Raw genomic sequence first — 12,662 nt, 5'->3', positions numbered from 1 at the left:
AATTAGCTTTTTAGTTCGAATTGTGCTCTTCATCACCTTCTGATTGTTGACACACTATAAACCTTGCAATCCTACTATCACTCGATGTTTGATGCTGGGAACATCATGGCAACCGTAGTTCTTTTTAACCATGAATTAGCCACATCCCTGCATAAGCTGCAGGGTTCAAATCGTGATAAAAAAGTATTGGCTAATACATCGTAAAATTACCGAATTTTGTTTAACTCGCATGTCCTGAAATTCCATAAAAATAAAACATTTTTGCACAAAACGGTTTCCATTTATGAAGCACTAGTTGGGACACCTTTTTAATCACCAGAATCGAATGATGAATGATTGGATGAATTTCCGTCTCCCTCAGTTATCACTTTCACGATTCACTTTCTGACTTGATTTAGCAAATTCTGACACATTTTCCACTCTTTCTTTGACATTTTGGCAAGGATGAAGACCCAGTCAAGGGAAGCATCCTGCTGTTTTGCCAGCGTTGTTTTAAACATTAAGATCTGGAGTCCACCGCCTTGTCTTCTTGATTACAGTTGACAACCATTTGTAAAGCAGTCAGTCAGTCCATAAAGTCTTAGCGTTTCACTTTGCCTCTGACTTTCCGTGGAACACAAATAACTTATACGGTTCAAAACAACCCAATTCCAACACTTCTAAAACTCCACAGCGTATGATTTGCATTTAGTCACATTTAAAAGGTGAAGTTTGTAGGTGTAGTTGAAAGTGAATACATATCCTCCTTCTTTTCATAACCAAGGTGATGTTCTTTCCCTGCGAAGACATTTTATGATGAAAGCGGAGCCACACGAGAGGAGACAGAGGAATTTAAATCTATTGTGTTTCATTCCATCTATGCTACAATGTAAACCTTGTATCAAGCACAATTAGTTGAGCGGTCAGTCACCAATTGATTAACAAGGTTAAGTCCCCGGAGTCGATGGAAATGGAGGTAATTTCGGTATTTGCTTTGCTTTAATCTTTCAAACACAGCCGTTGTCCATATCTGACGGGACATCGATCCTAACGATCCTACGCATGGCCTCCTTAGACCGAAAATAGATGGAAGCCTCCAAGAGAAGAAGCGATAAATATAAAATAGAACTCGGACATGAGAGACAAATACGAGGTGCTGCTCTTCCAGTTTAAATGGATGTGAGTAATGCTGTTTCTCTCTGTAGAAAGATTTGTCAGATTCTTGACATTGACCTTTCCCTAACGATCCTGTCAGAGCTTCCAGACCTGTGAATGCGTGCGTGTGTACGCTGCCACGCGGATGAGGCAGATAATGGAGAAGTGGTGTGTGTGAAACGTGTGGAAAGGGCAGGGCAGCCACTTCCTCTGCAGTAATCCATCTTCACTTGAGGGCTGAGCCGCGGCGCAACAGGCGCCTCGCAGGGGGACGAGGAAATACACCAAAGGCACCAGCCTCATTCCGCACTGCACAGAAATGTTCAAACGGCGGCCATCGAGGATTTATACGGCCTGAAGAGACTTGATTGGGTGACAAAAAAGCGTCTTCACTAAAACACGGACTTCCACTAACAGTACAACTATCAATAACGTTAATTCATTTTACTACTTATGCATGCTAATTGCCAAGTCATGTTGGGTTACCGCATATCTGTCAATCTCAGGCCCGGGGAACAGCATTACCGCTTGCAACAATCAATACAATGAAGTATTTTAACACAAATAGCACAAATTATACAACCATTGTTGCCAGATTCAGACCAAAAGTCATAATAATTTAACTGTACACGTTTAGAAATGATACCACTTTAACTACCGTATTTTCCAGACTATAAGTCGCACTTTTTTCATAGGTTGGCTATTCCTGTGATTTATACTCCAGAGCGACTTATAAATGAAAAAAAGTCGCCGCTTCACTGTTGATACTGACCCTGGTGTTTGACGGGTACTATTTAGTACAGCTGCCAGGTGACGACCTGTGAGGCGTCTTTGTCTTAAACTACACACTCTCAGATATTTGTCTTCTTGCACAGTTGTGCATCGTTTTTCTGTCCTTGTTAGACCCAGTTTGTGCTGCTCTCTGAAGGGAGTAGTTAACAGCATGGTAAGAGATTTTAGTTTTAGTTTAGATTTTTAGATGGCTTTTCTAATAATCTATTAGCCTTATAAAATTATGAACTTGGATTAGCAGCCATACCAGGAGATTGATGCAGAGGACTGACAGTTGTTGATAGTAGGCCTCTATGCAAAAATCTACATCCTTCTTTGAAAATCATCTGATTCATTTTCATTGTTTGTGAAATGGATAAAAATGTTTGTGAAATGGAAAAAATTGTTTGTAAAATGCATGAAAATTTGTTTTTCTTTGGAAAACAAAGAAATTTGCAAGTGATCCCAAACTTTTGAGCGGTAGTGTACCTTACACCCATTCAGCATGTTTTCTTTCTTTTCTTTTATTGTTAGAACTTGCCTTCCAAGAGGATTTAATGTCTGGCGACTTATACTCCAGTGCGACTTATGTATGTTTTTTCTACCTAATTGTGCATTTTTGGTTTTGTGTGACTTATACTCCAGAGCGACTTATAGTCCAGAATATACAGTATTATACCCTGGCTGTATAAAATATCGCTTTAAATAAGCTTAGGGCAGTCAAAAGTGTTGATTTTAGCTACAACAAAGCATGCTGCCACATGAACATACATGCTTCAAACAAAACTGCGAGTAGGAAAAATGTCTGCAATGGACAAATGGCAATAAATCCGATAAATGCTGGTGAGATACAATAATCCTTTCACAAAAAAGTGCCACCATCATGCCTGGTGTTTGTTTTATGTGACAGATGTATTGATGGGCGTGAAAAGTGAGCACCAAAGAGGTGAGAGAGGGGAAAAAAAAAGAGCGCTTGTTTTGCTGTTTGGCCATAATCGCAGAGCCCCCAACTGGCGCAGACGCTGAGAGCCAGATGGTGCCCATCACCGGCGCCGTGAGGAGCAAGGAAGATGAGGGGTGGCATGAGGAATGGCGGAGCACTGCCTCGTGTGGATGATGTGTCATATAAATACTAATCATGCTTGAATCCCGCCTACAGCTAAATTAGATCCCTAAAGCCCTTCCACTGGCACCCACTCGCTGCTCTACCTCGTTTGCCTATGCTCAGATGTCTCATTGGGGCCGGATCAGTAAATGCAGCATCCATCGCGTGGGCGCAGATGGCGAAGACACCTTGTGCCGCGATGGGGCTGTATTCAGGTTATATGGTGTGGCATTATGTCTTCAGGTCTCTCATCATGAGAGGGTGAAGGTCCGCTTGAGCAGCCGCTCGCCGCCGACAGCTCGACACAGATTGCAATTATTGTCAAAATGAGACGGTGTCTCTTTTCAAAGGCTCTCAGAAGTGATGTGCACATGAAAAATGGAACAAGACGCGTCGGAAAAAGCACACAGAGCTTTGTTGAAGGTACTTGGATGGACGCAGGTGTGGAATGGATACGTCTCGGGGTTTGTTTGTGTTACGGGTTTTGGATGAAAGCACCTTTTTGTTACATTCCTCCTGGACGACGACTAGCAAGTTATGAAAAACAAGCAACCTTAACCTTAATGTTCCTTTTCATTTCATCAACTGCTGCTTCTAAGAATTAGGGTGTGTAGTAAATATTGGATTATAATTGACAACAAATGACAGCATCTCGATAAAAACAAGAAGAATACAGCTTCAAAGGTATTGCTATTCGGTCAGCAATGCCGGGTGAAAAGGGACCGCTGTTTCATCCGAACCAGCAGCACTTCATTTATCTTCTCTCCTTTTAGTTGGCTTTGTATTGTATTTTTCACCATTGACGACTGAATATGACATTCTTTGATAGAAGCGTAGAGGCTTTTAGCACGGACACCGAGAACGGTCTGTGAATACAGGCTGAATAAACAATCGGGTAAACTGCAGTGCACTCCATACCTTGTACTGTTCTTTACTTCTTCCTGTGTGGACGTATGGGGCAATAACTACAAGACAACAATAGAATCACTATTTCATCAACAAAAGAGGGCATTACCAATAATTCATAAGGTGGGGTATCTTGATCACACAAAAACATTATTTCTCACTTCAAAAATTCTAAAAATGCACCATTTGGTAAAATTATACACGGCAAGTTTATGTTTAAAGCAGGGGTTCACAAATTTGACCAAATCAGGGCCCACTTGAAAATCTAAAAAATGTCTGCGGCCCGCCTTTGTCCTATAAACAGTACGTAGACGAAGTCCCGCGTTCTCAGAGCACTTAATTTTATTATTATTATTATTATTAAGATTCAGGATTGAAATGAAAACAGGGGGATAAAGGAGGCCCAAACGTTTAATCTAATTAATTCTCATACTTTTCAAGACTGGCATAATGACCAGAGAGGTACGTTCCAATCATAAACTGTATAGGGTTCCTAAAATATTGTCACAGGTCAATAACACTCAATAGATTATTACTTGGGCCTATAAATATACATTTTTTAATTGTGCTATAAATATTTTATAATAAAAATAATTTTAAAAATTATATTTGCAAAAATGAATCATATTTTTAATGACCTCTCATGGCCCACGTACAGTACCACCACGTCCCACACTTTGGGAATCACTAGTTTAAAGTATTTCACAATATATTACCTGTAAATATTCAAAACACATTTTCTCACAGAGATACGCCATATGATTTGCCAGGGTTTGGGAATTTGATCATTCCTAATGGCAAATTCAATGGCAAATGTGTTCTATATTATTTATTATTCTTGCTCAAAGACTATTGCCGACTTGATTGTGCAATTTTGTTCGAAATATATTACAAACAAACTACTCCGTAATAGCAAACAGCAGATGGCGCGTTGCTACCGTGTTCGGTCTGAGTCGCAGCTTTGTATTCTGATATCTAATTCGCGGATAAATTAGGAATGGCTTTTTCTGGTTCTTGTTTTTACCTTCAAATTCACTCCTTTGAAGCGGACGTTTTTGGCCCGTGGGCCATACGTATGTCTGACACTCCTATTTAAGTGGTGCAGGTGTACCTAATATTGTCATTGCTGAGTGTTATTTAAACACTCAGCAGTCGCCCATCCACCCAACAATCAGTCAATACTCTAAATAATACACGAGTGCCGAGCGAGCAGCATCATTTAACAGCCATTTCATCATCCTAATACCTGCGTGAAGGAAAATAGCAAAAGGAGCGGCATCCCATCATCACCACACATGGGGATAAATCATCTCTGTGGGTGGCTGCTGGCTTGACTTGTTAGGACAGACTGTGTCAGCACACCTCAGCGCATATGTTGCACTAAATTTGTCCCACAACAGAGATGCCCGACAGGCTGAAACAGTAGATTTCGGTCCAATTTCCTCAATAGCAGCAATCCTCGCGGACCGACACTTCAGCGCCTTTGCAAAGACTCTGACTCTCTGCCAGATTCTACAAAGCTACTTTCCGTGGAAAGAATCTAGCCACTTGAAAATGCAGGTATGGTGTAGACTGCAGAGCCTGCATAATTGCCGTTCAAAATGTAATGTTATTATGATGAAAGGAAGGCGTACCCAAACCCAATATTGTCCTGCTAATAATGGCTCTCAGGACAGTTCCATCTATTCTCTTGCATCGAGCAAGGCAGCATTGAACACAGGTTCAGGTACAAATGGATCTGGATGATGTTGCTGCAGCTGGGATAGGCTCCAGCACCCCCGCGACGCTTGTGAGGAAAAAGCGGTAGAAAATGAATGAATGATGTTGCTGCCCCCAGTGGCTAAGGGGAATACTACACAAGATAAGTGCCCTGCCAAGATTTAGGCCAGTGGTGCGGCCCACCAGCTGTTTCGATCCGGCCCTCCGGTCAATTTTTAACATACAAACTGGCAACATTACTTGCAAGTCAGATGTAAAAAAACAACAACAACAAAACTGTCAAATTAAATTACATAGTTTGATGTGGTCTGATGTTCAAACGGACATGAGAACATAGAGCTGATAGTAGAACACTTTTACAGATAAAATTTGACAAATAATTCAAAGAAAAATGTTAAACATATGTTCTTGGATATTATTGGATATTAGAAGCCCATTCTGGTCAATCATCTTTTAATATCCTGGTTTTGCCCAACCACGCCAGGGATCCTCACCGGCGCTCGTTCCTCTGAGACACATTTGGCTAAACAGGTCATTCCAAGAAGCGAGTGACAGATGCGGTCCCTCAGTCAGCTGGGACGCCTCCCAAAGTAAACGGGCAATGAGTGCGAATTCGCAGCAAACACATTTTTTCCCCCCCCACAGAGCGGATGGATCATGCCCGCCTCGAGAGTGCCAACCTCACTTTTGGCTGCTTTTGCAGGGTATTTCAACTTGTCTCATTTATGCACTTTGTACAGCATCTATAAGCTCACCCCCACCCGTCCTCTCTTGCAATCTTGTTTCAATTTCCTCCACGGAGTAAACAATGATGGGACCACAATAGCGGGTCAGCTGGAACGTGCTAATTCCCGGCTCCACTTATTTCGTTGTGGGAAAGCTTTGGTTTGGTCAGCAATCAGCCTTTCCATAAGTCACTCCATGGGAGGCTATTTGACGCAGAGGATGATCTTTAACCTTCTGCGTTGTTTGTCTACTGTCAGTAAACAACATTTTGTCTTATTTATTCATGCACATGCACAGAAATCCAAGCAGGAATATTAATGTGCTTTTTTTTTAAAGAAGAAAACATGACAGACGGGGCCAGAGGTTGCTAAGAAGGTCATGTCCGATATAAACATGTACATACATTACCTCACTTAGATGGAATCATGTCAGACCAGCACCAAAACTGTAAGATAACAAGATTAAAGCAACAGCACAAGGTTGCGGGTTTTAAAATAACTGAAAACGCTGCCAAGACCTTCAATATCGTGGAGTTAAATATGCCGACCTTGAGAAGTTTCAGTAATAATGTATCGCTGTCTGAAGCTGCAGTGTGCTTTGGTGTAATATGATCTGACTGGCTGGTGAATTGGGCTTTTAGCATCCTTGGATTGAAATTGAATTCAATCCTAAATTCCACTCCTACCTCAGATTGCCGGATGATGTATCCCAGGGGAATTATTTATTCATGTTTGCAGCCTTATTGTCTTGTCTCGTTCAGTCGCCTCCTCCTCCTCCTGCTCTCCTTGTTGTTTTTGGAGACATCCGATTCAGCTTTGTTAGAAAAGCTTTCTTCGTCTTCTGCTTTAACTTCCTCCACTCCTCTGTGGACACGATCAGTGGCTCAATGCAAGATTGATGATTTTCTGCAAAAGAAAAACATAATAGTGCTTCAGCGTTCAATGCACAGTACTGTGGGGAATGAAACATAACATTGTTTCTATTAGTGGTTGACACAAAACACCGCCGCCGTGCTTGTCTTTGACTTCTGCGTTTAACTACAGATGCTCCATATTGTTTTGGTTTTTTTAATCAATATCCAATATCCCTCAAACTATTGTCAAGTCATATCTTGTGTAACTGTTATTAGTGAAGAAATATATATGCATATTTAAGCAAACTATATGTATCCATGACCAAAATGACTGTAGCGACTTGTTGCGTGTGCCTTTAAAAAGCAGGATCTATTATTATTATTAATATTATTATTATTACTACCACCCTCCGCCATCTCTGTGTGGAGTTTGCATGTTCTCCCCGTGCATGCGTGGGTTTTCTCCGGGTAAAACAAAAACATGCTAGGTTAATTGGCCACTCCAAATTGTCCATAGGTATGAATGTGAGTGTGAATGGTTGTTTGTCTATATGTGCCCTGTGATTGGCTGGCCACCAGTCCAGGGTGTACCCCGCCTCTTGCCCAAAGACAGCTGGGATAGGCTCCAGCACCCCCCGTGACCCTCGTGAGGATAAGCGGCAGAAAATGAATGAATGAATGAATATTATTACTACATCTTCCTCCACACGAAGCAGTGTAGAGCAGTGGCGGACAGCAGCTCCTGTGTGAAAGCCCACTGTATTGGGTATATGTTCTCTGCTTAATAAATAATAAATAATATAATATAATATAATATAATATAATATAATATAATATAATATAATATAATATAATATAATATAATATAATATAATGTAATGTAATGTAATGTAATGTAATATAATATAATATAATATAATATAATATAATATAATATAATATAATATAATATAATATAATATAATATAATATAATATAATATAATATAATATAATATAATATAATATAATATAATATAATATAATATAATATAATAATTTCCTTAACGATAAACGGTGGCAGTAACATTACACTAAGATGCCTTATTTTCTATTATTACTATGCTCGCTGCCTACACTAGCAATTATGGCACCTGTAAAGCTGAAGCCACCAAGAATTCCCATGTGTTTCCGAATGACGCTACTTCAGTAGCACTACTTTGTTTTTATTTTTCCCGGTCCAATAGAGCACCAGTGGGCCTCCTGAGTGGAGTGCAGAGAGGTAGTGGGAGTTGTTTTGGAGCCATATGGGAATAAACGTGAGCAGTCACGAGCGCTGTTGTCGCCGCAACACCCCCCCCCCCCCCCCCCCCCTCCACTCACATTCTCATCCACGGGAGTCCTCTTATTTCCAGCATCTGCTGCTGTGATGAGAAACACCCGCTAACTAGGCCACTGCATAATAAGCAAGAATAGCAGCAAAGTGGAAGGAAGAAATAGCAAAAAGAAAAGCCAGTTGTTCCCACCAAGCAGCTCGACAGCAAACCAGCACCTCAATGTCAGAAAGCAAATATTGTCTTTCCATAGCTGTAATGCTGATTTATGGGCTAGCCTTTTCATGGGTGCCCTTGTCATGTGACTGACCATCATCCAGTGTGGCCACTGGGATTTTTCTCCTGGTGCTGCAACATTTCTGAGACACTCAGCACTTTAGCTCTTAAATTATCGTCAACAGCCTCATTACTGGAAGTCTTCCCTGCCTCTATTTCCTTCCCCTGTGCAGAGGAGGCAAGAACCCCCAAATATTGGACATGACTGCAGCTCTCTGGAGAACATTATGTGGTGCTATGATGCATCGTCCGCGTACGCTCACATACTGTAGATGTGTCTATTAAGATGACTCAAATCATACCTACTTTGCTATATACAGTCAATTGCTGACTGAAAGTGGAGTCTCCAGAGGACCTGCTGTGATTCAATGCATGTTCGGGTGTGGATATGATGATGATTCTTGCCTTTTAATCAATCCATCAATTATTCATTCATTCATTTTCTACTGCTTATCCTCACGAGGGTCGCAGGGGTGCTGGAGCCTATCCCAGCTGTCTTCGGGCGAGTGGTCGGGTACACCCTGGACTTGTGATTAAAAAAAAACTAAGATATTCCATACTGAAGTTGAGGCTTCTTAGGAAAGAAACCTTCCAGCGTCCAAAGCGGGGCGGGGGGGGGGGGGGGGGGGGGGGGTACCTACTAGTATGATTCTGTATGGATGCGAAGGTCCGATCAAACTTTGTGGAGTTTCTGTCCAGAGTCCTGACTGAATCCTCCCACTCAAGTCACTTGCTGGATCCTGACTCATGGGTGTTAGTATCTCCTTAAATAAGTATTCTCCTGAGGGCCGGACAAACTGGTCATCTTCCGATCCAAACAGGCTGCCGTTAGTCACAAACTCGTCCTCTCCCAATGCGGAAGGGTTCCCAAACTGTTGGCTTGCTGTTCCAAACTCGTAATCGCCGTTGCCAGACTGGTTGTATCCGCTTCCAGACTGGTTGTCACACGTTTCAGCCTTGGTCTCAATAGTTTCAGAGTGGTTGCCGCTATCTGCTGACTTGTTTTTTGTTACCACGTGACTGTTGGGCCATGTGCAGGTTCTCGGTCAAACAACCATTCACACTCACATTCATACCTATGGATAATTTGGAGTCGCCAATTAATCTAGCATCCCACACATGCACGGGGAGAACATGCAAACTCCACACAGAGACGGCCGAGGGTGGGATTGAACTGAGGTCTGCACGCTAACCACTCGACCGCCGTGCAGCCCATCAATCAATTAGGTTTAGGATTATTTTATTATTATTATTAAATCTAATTTCCTGGAAAATTATTTCAGGCAATTTTATGCTCCCAACTATTGGGGAAGGCCCTTTTATGTTGTAGAACGGTGGTGTCCAAACTGTGTCCAAACGGTGGCCGCATATAATTTTGGATAATATTAGACCCTGAAATACCCTGAAAATACCCTGAATTACAGATTGAACAAGGGTGGGCAGAATGAAAGTTGCGAGTGCTAGCCATTGAGCTGAAGCCCCCAGCTGTCAACTCGATGTCCGGCGTGACTGTTAATGCGTCTGGGAGGTTTACCAACGAACTTTTGCTCAGCCGCACAGCTACGAGTATCTGTTCGTATGATTTCCTGTCATGGGAAGAAATCAGTCTTGATCACTGAATTCTACAGGGTCAAGCAAAATGATCTGACACATTTAAATGTGGTTAAATAAAAGGCAAATAAAGTAAAGAAACAAAAAGGTGTTTTTATTTTCGAAAAGTACATGTAATGCCGTTTTACTTTGTTTCTTTATAATGCCATTGTTTTTCGTTTCTTTTTCGGTTGCTCCCGTGAATTGGACTCGTAAGCATTGCGCTTTTATTGTGGAAATGTTGATCAAAACAAACAAACTTTTTTGTGTTTTTACTTTATTTGCCTTTTATTTAACCTACAAATGTGTCAGATCATTTTGCCTGACCATGTGTATTAATGTAAAGTTCCATGCATCCCAGCTGACTAATTCATTGATTTTTTTCTCTTAAATCTAGCGTAGAGCACGACTTTCGTCTTCAGGAAGGACAAGTGGTCCGCACGTGGAAAGTCGGCGATCCTCCCGAAGGCTCGCCCCAGATTGTCGCAGAAACCACCCCCCCATGCACCACACCCAACCAACAGGAGTCCCCCCAAGCTGTCCGTCCCCCTGCTACCACCAAAAAGAACAGGAAAAAATGCTTCTGGTTCCTCTGATTTGTGTAGGAAGGAGGAGGGGGCAAAAAAAAAAACATTTTGCGACTGCAATACACAAAATAAAAAATGCAAAAAGGAGGTGGATTTCATATGGAGGCAAGTGTGCTATGACCTGGAGGATGAAAAAATGCAAATATACAAAACTGTGGGAGGAGAGGGAGGAGACAAAGGTTGAGAATTTATGTTTTTTTATTGAGATGACAAATGTTTGACGTGTTGTTGGAACTCTCCAAAAGCCTCTTCAGCTTTGTTATGGCTGCAGGAAGGTAAAAGTGCAATATGACTCAGTTAGAAAGCAATGATGAGATGTAAAGAGAATATACACTGATGATATATATCGAAATAACATTTACCTATGTCAAGGATTGAACACGAAACAGAGAGAATTCATAAGAGGAAGACTCAGAGTCATCTTCACTAATGGACTAATGAGGGTCAGAACACCAGCTTTTATATTCAGAGACATTTCAAGATCAAAGAACTGTATTTAAAATTAATTCTTTTAATATTGGAACTGTGGGACAAACCACTACTTCGCATTTCAAAAAGAACAAACACCCCCGCCCCTCCCCTGCACTCATACAGTATATCGGTAAAGGACATTTACAGAAAAAGAGTATATACAGTATATACAAGCTGAGAGACTTCTGTGCATATCAGAGATATTCTGCCATGTTATATTTCAGATATGGATTACTGCTCTATAAATATAAAGTATTTTACCACAGCTGCTTGGTGTGTTGTGTCTTTCTGCATTGTGCTCATCATATTTGTTGAAAACTGAATCATACAAAAAAAGAGTAGGGCTGGGCGATCTATCAATATTTTTTAAAATATTGATATTTCTTTTAAGCGCAGTATCAAAAACGGTATTTGTGCAGCTATTAGCTTTGAGCACCCCTTTGCTACGCCGAGCGATCAGAGATCCTTGCAGGGATACAGAGGAGGAGAGGCTGTACTATAGCGAGAGTGAACAGCGAAAAAGACGGTGTAAAGGTTGCTGTATAACAGGGGTGGGCAAACTAGAGCCGGGGGTCCACATGCGGTCCACCAAGCGTTTGAATCCAGCCCGCCACTTAGTCTAAGTTTAAGTATTTCAACTTTAACATACATGCTGGCAACATGACTTGCAGGTCGGATGTCTTATTCAGTAAAAAAATTATAAAAAAAAAACACAAAACTGTACAATTAAATTTTGTAGTTTGATGTGGTCTGATGTTTAAAGTGCCCTGGAAAAAGGGACATACAGAAATGTAATAATTTATTTTAAATGTATTTATTTACAAATATTTACATATTTACAACATATAGCTAATAGTATGACACTTTTACAGATAAAATTGGACAAATAATTCAAGGTGGACTGTAAAATGTAAAATATTGTGTGTGTAATATATATTCTGCCCCACCCGTTTTGTAAACTCAACACGGCCCACAAGTCAAAAAGTTTGCCCACCCCTGCTATATAAAGATGATAAAGATGGTATCAACCATGTTTACAGTCTGTCATCATGGGCAACTTGAGATGGAAGCGCTAACATCGCTAACCCGCCAACAGAGCGATTACCGTGACTGCAGTACGATGGTTCAGAGGCTATTTCCTATATGATTGTTCACATTTTTGATAAAACCTTGCACACATATTTGGCTTTGACTATTGTTCAAACTATACTC

At 41.1% G+C, this 12,662-nt stretch overlaps 1 protein-coding gene across 2 annotated transcripts in view; it reads left to right on the top strand.

Annotated features, from left to right (window-relative positions):
• LOC131113394 (uncharacterized) overlaps positions 1–11,736 on the top strand; it is a 40,467-nt gene extending 28,731 nt beyond the window's left edge. For both annotated transcript variants that reach the window (XM_058064247.2, XM_058064244.2), the window contains exon 4: positions 10,790–11,736. In XM_058064247.2, coding sequence (XP_057920230.2) covers positions 10,790–10,988 — 199 coding nt within the window. In that variant the 3' untranslated portion in view covers positions 10,989–11,736. The remainder of the gene's footprint in view (positions 1–10,789) is intronic.
• The last annotated feature ends 926 nt before the right edge of the window (positions 11,737–12,662 follow it).

The sequence above is a fragment of the Doryrhamphus excisus genome, linkage group LG10 (assembly GCF_037039965.1).
Source record: "Doryrhamphus excisus strain RoL-2023G ecotype Guam linkage group LG10, RoL_Dexc_Guam_v1.1, whole genome shotgun sequence".
In the NCBI taxonomy this organism is placed as follows: domain Eukaryota; kingdom Metazoa; phylum Chordata; class Actinopteri; order Syngnathiformes; family Syngnathidae; genus Doryrhamphus; species Doryrhamphus excisus.
This window is presented reverse-complemented; position numbering and strand designations above follow the sequence as displayed.